The sequence below is a fragment of the Carassius gibelio genome, chromosome B8, assembly GCF_023724105.1.
Source record: "Carassius gibelio isolate Cgi1373 ecotype wild population from Czech Republic chromosome B8, carGib1.2-hapl.c, whole genome shotgun sequence".
NCBI lineage: Eukaryota > Metazoa > Chordata > Actinopteri > Cypriniformes > Cyprinidae > Carassius > Carassius gibelio.
In genome coordinates, this window is record NC_068403.1 from 22,420,558 (window position 1) to 22,438,431 (window position 17,874).

The window sequence follows — 17,874 nt, forward strand, 5'->3', positions numbered from 1 at the left end:
ATGTGTGTGCCATGAAGACTGCATTATCTTCAGAAGGTCATTGTATGATGAAGAAAATCAATTCATTGCTGCTACTCTTTTAAAACAATCATATAGAATTTAAAGGGACAGTTACTCAAAAAAAAAGATTTATCAAATAATTTACTAACTCTTGGCTAACAATCTAAAAAGTAACGTATGTTTACAGAAATGTGTAATGTAGTTCCATTCCTGGTTTCTGATTGGTCAGAACAGTGTTCCAGTAAAGTAACATCTATGACATGACTGTCAATGGTTTATTTCTTCACAAAGTTCTGTTATTTCAAGGATAAGCCTGTAAGCTATTGGTAGGATTCCATGTAATTAATTTGCTTAAAAATAATGCTTAAATGATCATTTGTGACCCTGGACCACAAAACCAGTCATAAGTAGGCTAGCAAGAGCATATTTGTAGCAATAGGCAAAAATACATTGTATGGGTCAAAATTATAACATTTTCTTTCATGCCAAAAATCATGAGGATATTAAGCAAAGATCATGTTTCATTAAGATATTTTGTAAATTTCCTATCATAAATATCAAAACTTAATTTCGATTAGCAATATGCATTACCAAGGCCCTCATTTGGAAACTTTAAACGTGATTTCCTCTATATTTAGATTTGTATTTTTTTCACACCCTCAGATTCCAAATGTTCAAATAGTTGCATCTCAGCCAAAAGCTGTCCTATCCTAACAAACCATAGCCCTACATCAATGGAAAGCTTATTTATTCAACTTTCAGATGATGCATAAACCTCAGTAAAAAAAAAAAAAAAAAAAAAAAAAAAATAGATGACCATTATCAATGGTTTTGTGGTCCAGGGTCACATTTGTGTAAAATTTTTTATTATGCAGTAAATGTTTTGTAAGAAAGCACAAGGCTTTAATTTATTGTTATTATAGTCAGTCCGCTGCACACATATCGCTTAATTATGTGCCCTTTCTAAACTTTGTGAACATATTGTGTTTACATAGTTATACATATTTTACTACAATATGTTGCCATCTCACACTAAACATTAAGCAGAGTGAAAACTAGGTTACAGCTCACCGCTTCAGAACACTAACACTGCTGCTGGCGCCCTCTAGTGTTCAGAACCATATTACGAGCACTGCGGTGACGGACACTAACAGCACTCTGCTGAAACACACATCTGTAGTCATGTTTCGATTAAACTTTTTTTTTTTTTAAAGATGTACTTATATGTTTAATGAATCAACACGTCCACTTTCTACTAATAACAAATAATCAGCATTGTCATAATTACAGAAAAAAAAAACAGCAACTGTAAATCCATTAAGGAGATGTTGGTGAGATGTACTTATTTAGTTTAACCTTGATGCCCGTTTGATCTTTTCACAACCCAGGACACAAAACAATGACTTAGACAATGAAAAGTCCTACATTAGACTTTAAAAAAATAAAATAAACAATTGGACAGAAATAAGAGTATACCCCCATTATAAAAGCAGTTAAAAAAAGAACAAAGTAAAAATAAAATTCTAAAATTCTATAATACATTAGCAAATTCGAAACAATATAGAATTTTACCTTTGTTCTTTTTTTTCATGGATTATTATAAATAACTTTTAAAAGACGCACAAATTATATTTAAAATAAATATTTGAAAACAGCTTTTCTGGATACTAAAATGGCAAAAATTATTTCAAGTTCGAACTTGCAATCAAACAGCATATTTCAAGTAAATATTTTCAAATGTAGAAAACTACATTTCATATAAAATGACAAACAATGGTAAAACGTAACTTAAAATGGAATTTTGGTAAAACCAAGCAATTCGATACTTAAAAACTCCACTAACATTTTAATGAATCTAAAAACTGTCACCAGCAGCACAGCAAATAAAAGACACACAACATGGTGAATAGCTCAGAACCTTTATTCAGAGGGCAACAAGAGTAAAATATAAAACGTATGGGCTGTTTTTCCTTTCTTTCAGGCGACAGAAATCAATTTCGGAACCATTGTATGGGAGAACAATCCATAGGAAGAGTCAGGAATGGTGCGCTCGATGCTTGTGAAGCCCCTCGAGACGTTCACCCTCCTCCACCATCAGTGCTCTAGGTCTCACTGCAGTGTCTCCGTAGTTTTCCTCAAAATGCTTTTCCTTTTAATTTTTTTGCTACATCTCTGCAGTTTTTAAAAAGTAAATCAAAAAAAAAAAAAGTCCTTCAAAAAAATAAAATGGAGCGACCACATCTTTTGTTCGGCTTCTTAACATTTACAGTATATATAAATACTTACATAAATATCTTACATGAAAAACCTAATTCAGAGAAGGAAAAAAGCAGAGGAGGATGTTGGAGGAGGGGGACGGGGGAGAACTGATACGGCGTGTGTTTGTGCGAGTGTGCATTCATGTTGGAGGCGGGACAGTGTGGACACAGATTGGGGTGTTTATGTGGGTAACTGTAGACCCGGTGTGTTCAGTTAGCCCAGTATGGAGAGCTGCTGTAGTTGGATTTGCCCTGACTCTTCTGCATGCTGTTGGACTGACTGCGTTGGCCCTGCAGATGACAAAAAGATTCAGCATTAACCCTATAAAGCCCGCTAGATCCTATTATTCAATATGCAAATCATTAACAATCAAACATTTAGCTGAGAAACCTTAACTAATAAGGAACCTATTGTAATTAAGAATGATGTGTGAATTGTTGTAGACGTGATGTACCTGTGTGTCTTGAGCCATGTGGTGGTGCAGTAACTGTGAGGGGGGCTGCTGATGGGGCAGGATGTGAAGGAAGGGTGCGGGGGCGTATCCGGGGGCACCTGCGGGGTTAAGCGGCCCGGTTCCTCCCAGAGCTGAGGGCAGGCTGAACGCAGGGCCGCCTGCCGTGGGGAAACCCTGCTTGTCAAACGACTGGAAGGGTCAGAGAAGAGAAATGAGATGAATACATAGCATAGATGTATTGTGATGACTGAGCAGAAACGTGACGCTCACCTGGCTCTTGCTGTACACCGTTCCAGTGAGCTCTGAACTCGCAGATCCAGACAGTCCTGGTACTAAGAAAAGGGTTCAAATGAAGACATCTTAAATTTGACTTTATTCAACACATCTGCAAGCTCTCTACAGTTATTAGTCTGATTAGGAAGCTTTTCCAGAGCACTGCAGAGATGACTTGAGGCTAAACCAGAAGTTAGCATGACCCCAGTTCCCTCAACAAAACCCAAAAGCCAGTGGAAAATCATATTGGGTTTACTGCATAAAATAAGCTCTGTGATTAATATCTATTATAATTTAGTACACAAATTAAAAACCTACGAATTTGGAGCCTAAATACAACCCAAAGTAATAAAACGCTTCTTATACTATAACCAAACACCACCAAAGGAGAGGAAAAAAAAATGCTTCTTTCCAGGTTTCAAGACTTATTTCAACAGCACTCCATATCCTACTGAATCAAACTAATCAAAGCTGATGATGAAAAATGTATCAATTACATTTCCACACTGTGCATGGAAAACAATCAGGAGTCACGCCACTTCAAAGCAGTAATTGCTAGTTGCAACCCTAAAAGCAACAACATCTGTGCATAAATCGTGAGCGCAAAATCTACCTTTTCCCGAGCTGTTGGTGACTGCTTTGGCCTGGGACTGGGAGCTTCCTCCATATCCTCCTTTCCCATAATCTCCTCCAGCATGAGCCTGGGACAACTCATCATAACCTTAGGACAGAAGAGATTTCAAATAAAAAAAAGTCCATTTTATAGCCCCAACGATTAACACTTCAGGACACTCAAAATCAAATATTGGCGTTTTTCCACTGTGTGGAACGGTTCACTTTTGGGGGGGTTTTCCACTGGGTACAGTACCTGATCCGTAAGGCTTTTTAGGAATGTTTATCTTTTAATCATCATTGTATTGCATTATACATTTTGCCGTCCAAATTAAACAAAATAAATAAAAAATAAACAAAGCTTTGCATTTAAAAATCGTCAAATGGCAACTGAAGTTTTCTATGCATTTTATGTACCTGCGCCATACGTGTGCTGGCTGTATCCGGTCTGGTGTTGGTACTGGCTGGACGGGCCCATGTTGTGCTGCTTTGTGGACGCTGGAGGCATGAAGACAGCGGGGCCGTACTGGAAGGCACTGGGCATTCCCGGCACCCCGGGGTAGTAGGGCAGGCTGGTGTAGCCATAACCTGGAGGCAGAGGGGGGTTGAGGAAGGCCTGGGTCTGACCCTGCTGGGCTTGACCTGGGTTCTGCGGCCCTTGATTATGAGGGGGGACAGCACTTTGTTGAGACTGTGAGGGGGGCACTGAGGAGAGACTGGTGGCAGGGGCTGGGGAGTTTGAGTCGCTGCGGCCAAATTTGGTAGGCTCACCTGTACAAGCAAGACAATACAGAACAGTCTTTTAGACTGAATGATACTGGATTGTCCTATTTGCACAAGCGTAACAATCTTTGTGCTTTAATAACAACAACAACAATGATGGCTGCTTACCGGAGTAAGGATTGTTTGCTAATCCTCCATCTCTGCCAGCTAGCGCTGTACCAGGGAAAGCCATGCCATAATAATCCTACAGAGAAATGTCACCCAGAAATAATTCAATTAATATATGAGAAATAAATATTAAGGGACATGTCATCCAAAAATAAACACTGACATCATTTAGTCAATATATTATATTAACATAGCGGTAAAAGCTCCTCCGCATCAAATCTCTGCATGCGCTTGAGTTATAAATATGCTTTAGGGAACAGAACATGCATCATCTTCCCGTACTTATAATAAAAAAGTACTTTCAAAACAGACACGGTCAACCAAAGAGAAGCTTTAACGGCTCGTTGCAGATTCTGCCATAAAAGTTTAAGGCTTAAAAATCAATAGACAATTTTACAGCTATACTGTAAAAACAGAGAAACATTTCTTCAAATACTTTTTTTTTACAGCAAAATATCTAAATAGTAAATGTTACATAAAAATAACAATTTTATTAGTCATATAGATATAAAAAAAAACATTTTTGCCCAAATTGTGTACCGCAAACAAGCACAGTGATCTTGGAGGTTAAAAAAAAATATATATTATATCTTAAATCAAGAAAAGCAGCAATTGTGTTTTTATTCCCTAAAATCTGCAGCCTGTCAAAAGTGTGTGAAAACAAGCTGTTGACTAAGAAATGGTTACCATGGGCAGGCGGGACTGCATCATCTGAAGATCCTCATATCCATAGATTGGCTTTAGGGAGGAGAAGACATAGAAAGATCAAAAATGTGTACAAAAACTAAATAATAATGTGAGTGTATATATATTTATAAATTTGGCTTCCTCTATCTGAGAGCAGATCATCCATTCACTAACCGGATAAGCAGGAAGGAGGCCACCAGGACCCATGATATACTGACTGGCCAGCAGCGGCGGTACTCCTTGAGCTAGGTTAGGAGGAGCTTTACCTGAAGATATAGAAAAAAATAAATCATTGGAAACAAGAAAATGCTATTTACAGATGGACAGTTATAGTAAAAATCGGTCCAACTCTGCTGCATCACTATAATCACGCAGTGGGTGTTTTTGCGACTGACCAGAGGTGTTGGAGGGTGTGATGTTGGTCTGCAGCGGTGCAGAACGGACAGCAGAGGGAGCGGATGCGCCGTTAGCGGCCAGGCTCTGGGTTACAGCGCTCAGGCCGCTGGAGTTGACCGTCGAGCTGGACACAGAGCCAGAGTACGTGGACAGGCTCATGCTCAAGTCAGCACCCATCTGTGTCTGAGAGAAGCATTTCAATTCAACTTAACCCTGATCCAGTCCCACTTATCCATGTTATAAAGCTCTCAAATAGAGAAGCTCAGGCAAAGAGTGAAATACTAAAGTGAGGAAGCGGAGAAGAGAAACTGGAAATGGGAGGAGCCTCACAGGACACTTACGCTCAGGGAAGAGCTGGTGGGTGCAGAAGATCCAGGAGAGTTAACGCTGCTCACGTGACTGAGAGAAAACAAGCATCGATAAGACCGTAAGGAGACTGTCTGCTTCTCATGAATATGTAATGAGACTGAAATTGGAAAGCTGTGGTCAGTGGTACCTGCTAAGTGATGGAAGAGCTGTGCTCAGGACAGGCGCTGCTGTTGAAGAGGAGGAAGATGACAAGCTGTTCTCTGTGGACAGGGCGGTGGATACGGGCTGAGGGGTGCTGGACGGAGCAGCTGCAGATACAGCACAACAAAAAATGTAACGTGTGGCCTATGCTACAAATTCACCTAGCAAAGAAAGTTCAGGTATAAATGGCAAGCCTGTTAAAACAGAACTCATTTACCTTCCTGTGCGCTGGACACCCTCATTTCACTGAATCCATTCTGTGGGGAAAAAATAAACAGATTCAGCTATTAGCTAAACTAATATTTGACTGTATCATACCAATGAAGTTATAGGGATGAAAAATATCATTTTATGCTAGGATCACCGAGATACCATTATAGTTCTTATTAATATTTTGAATAAGTTTTTTTATTTAGCTCTTGTTTCCATTTTAAAGTTTGTTTTTTTATATACATGCTTATATTGGTTTTATTAAAGGGGTCATATGAGGCTTTAAAAAAAAAAAAAACATTATTTGGTGTAACAATGTTGACATGCTTTAATGTTAAAAAACATATCTTTCAAATACTTTACATTATTGTAGGTCCTCTATGCCCACCTCTCTCAAACACATTGTTTTCTACAAAGTCCCTCCTTCTGACAAGTGCAGTCTGCTCTGATTGGCCAAGAGAACAAGTGCATTGTGATTGGCACAGTTAATAATGTCCTTAGATTTACCATCAGTTCAAGCTTGAAAGAGGAACAGAGTCACGTGACAGACACAGTGATGAAGATTGAATGTGTTTGAAGTACACAAGCCACAGACGGTTAAGACAGCTGACTCTGCTGTATGACCCTCTCTCGCTCTCTCTCTCGCATACACATGAACAGTGAATAGCAAATATTTAAACTAATAAAACATTTACAGTAGCGGATTCAGAAGCACCAGATTGTTGTAACAAAGTCAGAATGACCTCCTCTCCTAGATTCACGAAAAGGTCGTCCATAAAATCTGTTGCTGTTCTGTTGTAAGTAACCTTAAAGATTCCTAAATGCATCTACTTTCTGAAGGCCAAATAAAGTGATTTTGCTTTTGTGTAGATACACACAGCATCTCCCTGACGTGACTTAAACACTAACTGCGGTTACTGAAACGCCTTCTTTGTGTGAATATTTGGGCAGCATTATGCAAATATTTCCACATAGTGACGTAGTAATGTGGGGCGTGTTTGAATGAGCTGTTTTTAGGGGGCGTGGCAGAGTCTTAACTTCGATAAAGAATATCTCTTTGGATCTGAGACTTTAGTCTTTGCAACTTTACAGATCTACTTCATGCAGCAATAGATTGGAGAACACTCCAAAGAGAAAGGACAAACTGAAATCACATCATATTACCCCTTTAATCTTTATATTAGTTTTAGTTATTTAGTACATCAAGGTACACTAAATTAAAGTGACAAATGCCTTGTCAACTAGGTGAAATAAAAAAAATATATATATTTTTCCAAATCAATTTTATTTCTTTTGGTTTCAGTTTACTTGAATCATAAAATATTTACAAAAAGGATTTAAAAATAAAAAAATAAAAATAAAATAAAAATCATAAATTTATAATAAAAGAAAATAATCAGTATTGGCAAGAATACCCAAAGATGAAAAATATCAAAATTCTAAACAGGAACCCTGAACAAAATCAGTTCAGCTCTGTTTTCCCGATAGTTTGGACCAAGCTAACCTAATTAAGGTGCAGGTGAAAAAGGGTCAGCGTTAAGAGCTTCAGTATGCATGAAGCACCACTCACACAGATATCACTTACAGAGCAAGCTGCTTACTATTGGTCAAAGTAGCCAACTTGACAATGAGCAAAATCTGCAACTAAGTAACTGATCATGAGGACATTTTCCCCTTTGAAATGGTAAATGTGATGAATTTTGGTCTTACACTGAGAGTGGAGGTCGCAGATGAATCCGCTCTGCTAGCTGAGGGTGGAGCCAAGACAGGAGGGGCAGTAGTGCTCGGTAAAACAAGAGAGGCTGATGGGTAACTGGACTCCATTACTGCTTGAGGCAAGCCACCTAGAGACTCACTAAAACAAGAAAAATAAGATAAGAAATACATTAAAGTTATATGTTTGTGGAATGTCCTGAGTTTTAGCAGTAGGATTTGTGCCAATGTTGATTTCAAACAAAATAATGTATTTACATAACGTAAAGGAATATATTCCTCCAAAAAAAAAATTTACTCAAAAATATAAAAACAGCTACGTTTATGAGTAGAATATTTCAGTAGTTTTGTGCACATTGGTCGCGAGATGTAAAAAAGAGAAGTCCTTTTCTGTTGTGGAAGTGCACAGAACGGTTCGAGAACGGACATAGGCCTGAAAACTGCACTGGGATCATGATTCTCTGTGCTCGTGCGCCAGATGTGTGCACGGCACGAGAAACGGCACTTAAGTTCTTTCCCTTCTTGCTCTTTAATGTTTTAAAAACCCCATTAAATTGTGAATGCAGGAATCTTGAAAAGCACGGGTCTTATCAAATCCCCGGTTCTCGATACCCAAACCTAATCAAGCCTGCAAGTGTAGGCCTTGTAAGCGTGTGCACGCTGATTAATGTTTATATGTGAATAAAGGCCTAAATTAAATCTTTTTTAAATTATATAACGCAGTCATGTCTCTTCAGAAAACATTTGGATCAACGTGAGCAAATAGTTTTTATTTTTGGGTGAAATATCCCTATAAAGATCTTGTAAAGCTGTATAAAGGAAAGACAACCAGGTGGACAGACAGACCTGATGGCAGTGGATTTGGAGTACAGGCTGCTCTGGGTTTGAGCAGCAGCCGCAGGCTCCTGATATCTACTTTCTGATTGGTTGAGATTCTCCACAGTGGATTCAGATCCAAAATCCAGTGCACCAAACTGCACATTCAGCCCGGACACGTCAGCAGAGCCGGGCATCTCTACTGCTGAAGAGGGGATCTGGCAAACCAAACACATATTTATTTGTAAATTAAGATCAAAAAGTAATTAGACTAATACAACTGAGGAAAGCAGGTCGTTATGAAACTAGTTTTAGTTTTCCCCAATTATACAGGGTTTTAATTTTTCTGGATTTAGTTTTTTAATGGTTTAATTACATTTTAATAACTTAAAAAGTATAATAAGTATAATAACTTATAATAACGCTTTAATAATTTCCTACAATTTTAACAAAACTACTAAATGTCTTTTGTACATATCCCACAGCGGTTTTGACAGTTTAAATTTCTCGATTTTGTGTTTTATGATTTAAAACAAACAACCAAAATTGTGGTGTCTGTCACTACACAAAATGCGATTCGATTCTGGATTCAATACTCATTTTTTTATTGCATTTAGTGAATATGAATATGCTTGCATACATTCACAACAGAACTCACGGAGTAACAATAAAAGGGGCTATAGGGGATTTTATCACCTTAGAGGGAGGTGGCGCTCTCCGTCTCTGTGGTCTGATGGTTCTGGGATGTGGCGGCTCTGTCGTGGTGATGACCGGCTCACAGAGGTGTTTCAGTGTCGGAGAAGGCCCATCGTATGGGGGAAGTGGAGCAGGGTCTCGGGCCTGAGCCGGCAGGTCCGACTGGAGTGCTGCATTCTGATGTTGGGTCAGACGACCGAGGATGGGGGACGGGTCAGGCTGAGGCTTCAGGTCCACTAAAGACAGAAAAGACATATACTAACGAGTCTCTGTCAAACCTGGTTCAAAATGTAAAAGTGTGTGCTGGGGACGTGTTAAACCACACTGATTATAAGACATGATGCAATGGCCAATGACCTCCAGTTGCATGTGCACTTCACGTTCCCCAAAAGCATCGTTAGCTAACTATGGTTGTTAGCGCAACGGAATTTTATTGGCAACGATGGAACTTGTGACTATAGTTGCTTTTGGGAAACGTACCCCAGTGTGCATGCATAGTACTTACAGAGAGATGTTGTAACAGGGGTCTCCTTGGGTTCATTCAGGGTCACAGGGGTAGTTTCGACAGGCACCGGAGCAGTAAATTCAACAGATGCAGTGCCATTACCCAGTGCACCTGAAAACTGATTGGACAAAGGGGCGATTCGGGGTGTGCTGATTGGCTCCATCTTCTGTACATCGTTCTGGGGAAGCCTGGATCCCAGCATGGACTAGAAGGAAAACAGGGTTGTCACGATTCCAACTTGTTAGTACTCAACTGTAGTGTTAGTAAATTATATGACTCACGATACCAATTTTATATAACAGCAAAAGTGTATTTGTTTTATCAAGTTTGAGACTTAAGTGCCATCTTTGTACCCAAGTACAGGTACTTTTGACATTTCATAAAAACTATACAGTAACTGGAATGCTATGTAGTAAGTGATGCAGACTGTATGATTTATTAGTAGTTTCTGTAGTTTATTAGCTAAAATTGCATATTTAACTTTATCCTCTAATTTGAAGTTATCGGTTTACAATGTCACAAAGCTCATTTAAAGGGACAGTGACAGCTTGTGTCAATTTTTTTGTAAAAGTTTGGTGTTGGAATGAAGTCTCTTATGCTCACCAAGGCTTTGGAAAAAAATATCATTATATACAATTATTTTTTTTTTTAAATAGAAGATTCAAATGGACAGCTTTTATTAGAAATCGATTTATAAATAGTCAATTATCACTGTCACCTTTATCAGTTAAAAGGAATTTCACTTTTTAGCAATTTAAGGCAACCTTGTTGAATAAAAGGTACTCATAAAATTAAGAAAAAAAATAAGAAACTGAAAGTGAATCTGGCTCTATAAATCTGGGTGCAGAGTCCAGTGCTGAGGTACTCAGTGCCAGTATGTGTGTGCTTCTCACCGATGCGGCATGTGCATAAGTGCCAGCAGCAGCAGATGCGTAGCTGTGTGTGTGTGTTCGGGTGGTGTGCTGCTGAGAGTTGGTGAACACCAGGCTCTGGGTGAGAGTATCAGGGCATGACGGCTCCAATCCGGCAAGCTCAGAGTCGCCCTCAGCCACCTTAGGCAACAGAGAGCCCAGATCCATCCTGAGGAACAGAGATACACTTTCAGACCACTACAAGAGGTCTTTGCTCTAGGATGCAAAACATCAAATACATTTTTGATGAAGTTCTGCCCTATTGCTTCCACAACACAGGAAGCATGAAGTGAGGATGTTCCAGGAGTGCACCTACATATGCCTGCTAATCTGTCTCTGCAGTTGTAAGGCTGTTTGTTTTTTGACTTCAATTGCTAAACATGAGTCAAACATTAACAAGGCAGGGAGGGGAATCATACCTGAATGCATGCCAAATATTTTGGAGCACTCAGGTAGACAGATCTGTCTAAACATGCTCTTCACTGCTTGCTGAAGATGTAATACAGAGCAGTTTAATCACTAGCTTGCAATACTGACAATATTGGATAAAAACTGAAATGAGCTGAACGACACTTTTGTTAAATGTAGAGCAGCCTAATAGCTGAATTATATTCATTTATGATGAAGCAAAAAACGCACTGACTTGAGCTACATGACACCATCGTGCTCTCTAGAACTGTATATAGCTGTAACTAATGTGTTTCATAGTTGACTAACTTTACAAATCAGGAGTTGTCAATAGCTACTTACAACTCTTCGAAAGAAATTCATATGAAAGGTACCAATCTAAAAATACTATAAACAAGTTTTACAAGTAATAACATATGTCTGACAGAGTGATAAGTAATTCCACTGTAATCCTAGGTGTGCCACTTAAAAACGAAAAAACGTAATGTACTACGACAAAATAAAAACACTTTTCAAACTGTTAATGCAGTTAAATATTATAAATTGATGTTAAATCAAGTTAAAAGTAAAAATTTTTTTTCAAATGATCAATTTTACTTGTTAAACATTTTACTATTATTATAGTTGTGAATTTTAAGCCACAGTAAAATTTATTTTAAAGTTAAATTTCTAAGGAAATTACTTTTAATTAATAAATTCTTCTTTGAATTTCTTTATTTTTAAGCTCTGTTCTGCAAAGTGCTGAAGCACAGGAAGCACTCACCCCTGTCCAGGCTGCGCGAGGTTCCTGGAGCCAAGCGCATAAGAAGCAGTGAACACTTTGGTCTCAGATAGCTGATAAATAGAGAAGCGAGTGTTACACACTGACATCTCTTGATCATGTTTTCCAGACTGATTTTAACATTCATGAAGTCACTCACATCTTCATTCCAGTCTTCAGCCGCCCAATCATCCACACTGTCCTTCCAGGCTCCTGAAAACACATGAGAAATAATTTCTTTTTTTTTTTGCAGAGGGCTAAATTAAGAAATGCATAATCGCTGGTTAGTGATTTTGCACTGTGCTTTTTGTTTTGAGGATGACCTGCACTACATAAATCGGATCAGTGCATTTCGGGTTTCCATCCATACAGAGCCTGCCGCATGAATGAAATCAATACTACAGAAAACCAGCTCATCTGACATCTATACTACACTGAAAATGGCTTCAGATATGATTAAGTAAAAAGTATTAGAGAAGCAGATTCTGCTCTATTAAAGAAATCAGGATCTGGATCAATAAACAGCACTCACCTGCTCCTTCAGTAGTCTCATTTCCAGCCTCCCCTGCCTCAGCAGAGCCGGTGCAGTCAGCAGGGTTAAACGTCCTACTGGTCAAAGAGAAACCAATGGAGGCCAAGTAAGAATAATGACCAAGAACCTTCTTTTTTTGGAATGGTTTAGAAAGAAAAAAAGCGTGAACACTTACCCTATTCCCTGAGAGAACCTGCTCATTCCAGCTCCTCTGCCTCTTCCTCGGCTTCCTACACCTGAGACGACACACCAGCATAAATACCAATCAGAACGAGTGAAAACAAAGGAGAGGTTCAGCCAAAAATGAATATTTACTACTCCTTGTGCCTTTTCATTGGTTTCCTTTCCAAGATTTCATAATCTTGACATGCCACTTAGACCAGTTCACTCCCTCTCCCTGACCTTTTTTCTCCAGAACCTTTAAGACAGCTTTGTGCAAATATCCTTAATTACGATTAGCAAAGTTCTTGCATATGAAATTAAATGTAGTTGTAATCGACTAAACTTCATTTAAAAACTGGAAGTGATGTCCTCTTTAAGAGCCATATGACAGAAGACAGGCCCTTCTGATGACTCTTCCCGGTCCTATTCTTGCTCCCTCCCTCCCCAGCTTCCCCTCTCGAGTTGCAGCTACTTTAAACGCATTCGTCACATTTAATGCCCTACAAACATTGCTCAGAGTGACACAAATAGCAGCACAGGAACAGGCCCCATCCTGCCCAGTCTGAGATAGCAGAACTTGTATCAAGCTTCAAAAAATATCCAATAAAATGCAATAGAAGAACCATTTTGGGTTCCCCAAATAACCTGTCAATTAACAGTTCTTAAACTAATTTTATACAACAATCCACTTCTTTACGTGGTTCTCCTTTGCTGTAAACAAAACTTGGGTTCTCACGAGACTAGCGTATTCTAACAAGAGTGTACGCGATTACATACGACAGTTAGCAGAAGTTTTAAATGTGGATATTTTACACACAAATGCATCGCTTCGCTTCAGGCGTTTATTAACCCCTTGGAGTCATGTGGGGCACTTTTTATGATGAATTGATCATTGAATCTTGATAGTGAATTAATAATAATAATAATAAAAGAGAGAATGTAAACAAGTGTCAGAAAAGACTATTATACTGTTAAAGAAGATTTTTTGAATATTGTTCTTTAAAACTTTCTATTCATCAAGCAATCATTCAAAAAAAAAAAACAATCGGGGGTAAAAACACTGATAACAAGAAATGTTTCTTGAGCAGCAAATCAGCATGTTAGAATGATTTCTGAAGGATCATGTGACACTGAAGACTGGAGTAATGATGCTGAATATACAGCTTTCAAATATATTTAACCTAGAAAATATTTACTTTATAACTGTATTAATTTTTCCCAATATTTACTGTTTTACTGTAGTTTGGTCAAATAAATGCAGCCTTGGGTGAGCACAACAGACACCTTTCAAAAACACAAGCACACAAATCTCTTACCAATCCCAAACTTTTGAACAGTAGTGTTAGTTTTCCACGTGTTTTTTTTTAATAATGGACTGCTCATTTTTATGCAGATAACCAACATAAAAACCACTTCTGGAGGCAGCAGTGTATTAGTAAGCAGTAATGTCTTGGAGTGCATATAATGCGCTGACCTCTCCCTCTTCCTCTGCGCCCACGGTCTCCTCCTCTCTCTCCTGGAGCTGAATCAAACCCGTTCTCTTCCGACCTCCCTAAAAAATAAAAAAATGTGAATGCCTATTCACTTGATCCCAATCACCATGAGAACATTACTATGCTGTCTAACTGGACACCTTGCCTCAGACAAAAACACAATCTATACATGCAAGTTAGGACATGTACACACAAACGCACAGAAAGACGCACCTTCCTGGTTGTGGCTAGCCCCTCGGCCACGTCTGTTTGGACCCCCGCGGCCTCTGCCTTCCCTTTCTCCTCTCTTCTCCCTGCTCTCTGGAGCGGTCCCTTCTTTTCCAACACTTTTCTTCTTGCCAACTGTCTCCCATGAGTCCTGTGCAAGCATGAGAATAATTCAACAGAATCAGAATCATGGGTATATTATCCTCAAATACCTCTAGCAGCTTAATAACTAGTTTGGCAGGCTGGCAAAGCTGGAAAAGCTCCATAACATTATTTCAACTCAGTCTAGTTCTTCTTGCATAATTAATGCAATTACAAAAGACACTGAATCAGAAACGAGTCAAACAGGATCAACTAGGTAGCAAGCATGTACCTTGACAGTGACCTCCTCCAGCAGGAAGTTGATAGCCCTGATGACGTCCCCATTGCAGTCATGAAGTGCCACCATACACTCGTCCTGATTTTTGCCTGTAACCTCCATGAGCTGGGACGCAAACACAACCAAATGCAATCAAACTCTTGAAGATACAACAAAATTCAAAATTGCTCTATTATATTTTAAGGTAAAATGTACTTCTGTAACATTTTGATGATTTTATTCAAGAAGCCTACAATTTATTACAACAAAACTCGCTCTCAATATGTATCCATCAGACAGAGATTATACGGATTAATCTGAATGAAGCACACAACACAAAAACCTTGATTCATTGAATGAGACGTGATTTATTGAGAACGAGTCATAAGACTAATTAGATCAGATGTCAAGACTACCAGACAGGAATTATACGGATTTGTGGGAAACTAAAATAAACAAAAATAACATTGATTAACTGAAAAAATATTAAAGCAACTGCTGTTAATGAAGAACCACTCTGATGTATTCATTAAGAGTCATTAAACTGATTTAAAATAAAGAAAAGTGTACAGACAAATTCTTAACCTTTTTTTTTTGCTGATTCATTTAAAGGAAATTAGGTTATCGAACAGCCGGTAAGAGAGTCGCGTGATAACGCGCGTCATCACTTCGACACGGAATTAGATCTGGCTTTTGTTCACACAGCGCTCGTCCCAGGTCGAACCCCCCAATGTTACTAGGTCCCCGACACGGGTTCAATTCGGTAATCAATTCCGGGACGTGGTTGCTTTCACACAGAAGGCGACCCGACAATGTTCCGGAAATATTTCGGGTCCGACGTGCAGTGTGAAAGCGGCTTAATTGATTCGATTTAACAAAAGCATCCAATAGATTTTTTTTTTTCTTACATTCTGTGTCTGTTTTAATTTAAATGGATTGTTTTATGATTTAACAAATGTATTATTAAAAATGATGGTAATCAATTGAATGCATAAACCTTTAGTTTTGTCTACTACACATACTCAATCACACATTATATATAAAATAGGTACAGTTTTAAAGTTAATTTAAACCAAAATATTGCGATTTGATTATGAATACAGCCCCACTTTTGATTTATTCATCCAAATTTTGCCAAAACCTGTAAAATTACGTGTTATACAGTAAATGTATTATTTGATATTGTCTTCTGTAATTCCATTCTCAGTACTGAATGTTGCTGTCTTCTGCTCACCTGCTGGACTTTGCCCTCAAAATCTGCATCGTTTTTGTCGTAAATCATCTGGGCGAGTCGGATCTGTTCGGCTGTGGCCTAGAGAACGATGACACGGTTACAAATCCATATTCAGAACACACAATTATACGCTGGTCCTCCGGCTTATGCATATGGCACACTTACTGATGAAGAGTGTGTGTACGTCTCACCTGTATCTGTTTCTGTGGCTGTGAGGTGTGTGTGGTTTGGGCTTTGTCTCGATTGCCCCTGGCAGCATCAGTGACCACTGAAGTCATCATAAACAGTATATACAAAATAATGTATGTACAAAATAGAAAATCTGGAAGAGAAGAAACAGAATCAAATTATTACACACGCACACAAGACTATAAAAAAATATTCCCTAGACATTTGTGCACTACGGGTTTGGTGACAGGTGCAGCAGGCCTGTGGCTGATTTAACTCTCAGCACTGTACTTCTCATGTAAAACTATCACCCCCCTATCTGTCCAGCACTTAAATATAGCCATGCAAACATAGTCTGGACTAGTGTCCACTTACACACCCACCCAAACCCCTCTTCTATTAAGAAGAAAAAAACACGCCTGCAACAACATATAAACAGCTCACTGATCTTAAAGGGCCAGCTCACGGAATAATAAAAGACAGTGAAAAAGAAATGCTGGAAACGATATTGGAGTAACAAACCGCATTTTAATGTCCATTCCTTTAAGGGCTTAGACTCAAAAACTATTGAGTCGTCTAACGTTACTTAGATCGCATAGTTTGTTATTCTGAGGGTACGGTCCGGCCAAAAAACGCTGTCTAGGTAACGTTAGGGAACACGATGCGTTTTAAACAACGGAAAATTTAGTTAAGAGCGGAATAAAAATAACCGCGGTAACGGTTTCAATTCGCTGCGACCGTCATGTTATATCAACCGTCGTGACGAACTAAAAACACACAGAACCGTGAAATGGCCCGTACCAACAGTCACACAAACTCAAACGAGTTATTATATCATTTTAGCTCAAGTGGAAATATATAATTGCGTCATATTCACGTATTTACTGTCAGTTTCGGATAGAGTTGGATTCGACGGGAGTAAAAACAAGCAGATGCTAACACGCTCGGCTAACTGTTTGGTCTGCACCACGCCGCGCCGCGCCGCTGCTAATGCTACGTACAACCGTCATAAGACCACAACTCATCTGCCGCTTACAATGTGTCGAAATCGAGCAAAGTCAACATTTAATCATTGGCCAGATAGAAACATACGCTCTTTTTACAAGTCGACGGTAATGGCTTTGTTTTCAGTCTTTCTGCATCACAGACATACCCTCTCCGCTCCCTCAACGCTGTGTGTTTTTACCCGCCCACTGACCGCACGCGCCTCCTCATACAGCGGCGCGAAGCACGCGACAACAGACAAACCGCTTTTCAATATAAAAGCCCCCCCAAAAACATTTCTAAATTAAAGGTCCTGGCCGTTTTCGCATAGCATCTACTACTAGGTTATGGATACACGTAAATTAGATATACAGTACAGACCAACAGAAAATGTTTCTGATTAACATTTCTCTATTTTATTTTTATTAATTACAGGATCTGTAAAATAATTTAGATCTAATGGGTTTTGTCTTAATTTAAATGTACATTATATTTAGATGCTAAACGATGTTATGTTTTATTAGCTGAACCATGGCTGCACTGGCACAATGCTGGTAACTTTGACTAGGATACCACATCAACAGATAAAACCGGTATATAAACAACAATATGTTCATACATATACATTTAGTGGC

At 38.8% G+C, this 17,874-nt stretch overlaps 1 protein-coding gene across 3 annotated transcripts; it reads right to left on the reverse strand.

The window, feature by feature from the left end:
* Window positions 1–1,900: 1,900 nt before the first annotated feature.
* On the reverse strand, window positions 1,901–17,521 carry LOC127963620 (ubiquitin-associated protein 2-like). 3 transcript variants are annotated; one of them, XM_052563625.1, is made up of 27 exons: window positions 17,409–17,521; window positions 16,279–16,409; window positions 16,088–16,165; window positions 14,869–14,979; window positions 14,502–14,646; window positions 14,270–14,347; window positions 12,809–12,869; window positions 12,634–12,707; window positions 12,262–12,314; window positions 12,105–12,175; window positions 10,916–11,102; window positions 10,023–10,227; window positions 9,518–9,753; window positions 8,852–9,039; window positions 8,003–8,147; window positions 6,300–6,339; window positions 6,069–6,189; window positions 5,914–5,971; window positions 5,572–5,755; window positions 5,351–5,442; window positions 5,177–5,227; window positions 4,490–4,565; window positions 4,016–4,369; window positions 3,600–3,707; window positions 2,984–3,045; window positions 2,714–2,902; window positions 1,901–2,549 (listed from the first exon to the last, which is right to left on the reverse strand). In XM_052563625.1, the coding sequence occupies exons 2-27, from the start codon at window positions 16,366–16,368 to the stop codon at window positions 2,469–2,471; spliced, it is 3,138 nt and encodes a 1,045-aa protein (XP_052419585.1). In that variant the 5' UTR covers window positions 16,369–16,409; window positions 17,409–17,521; the 3' UTR covers window positions 1,901–2,468. The 3 variants fall into 3 exon arrangements, with proteins under 3 accessions (XP_052419585.1, XP_052419583.1, XP_052419584.1); XM_052563623.1 differs by having other exon boundaries at window positions 12,634–12,710; XM_052563624.1 differs by having other exon boundaries at window positions 12,634–12,710; window positions 17,348–17,458.
* Between the last annotated feature and the right edge of the window lie 353 nt (window positions 17,522–17,874).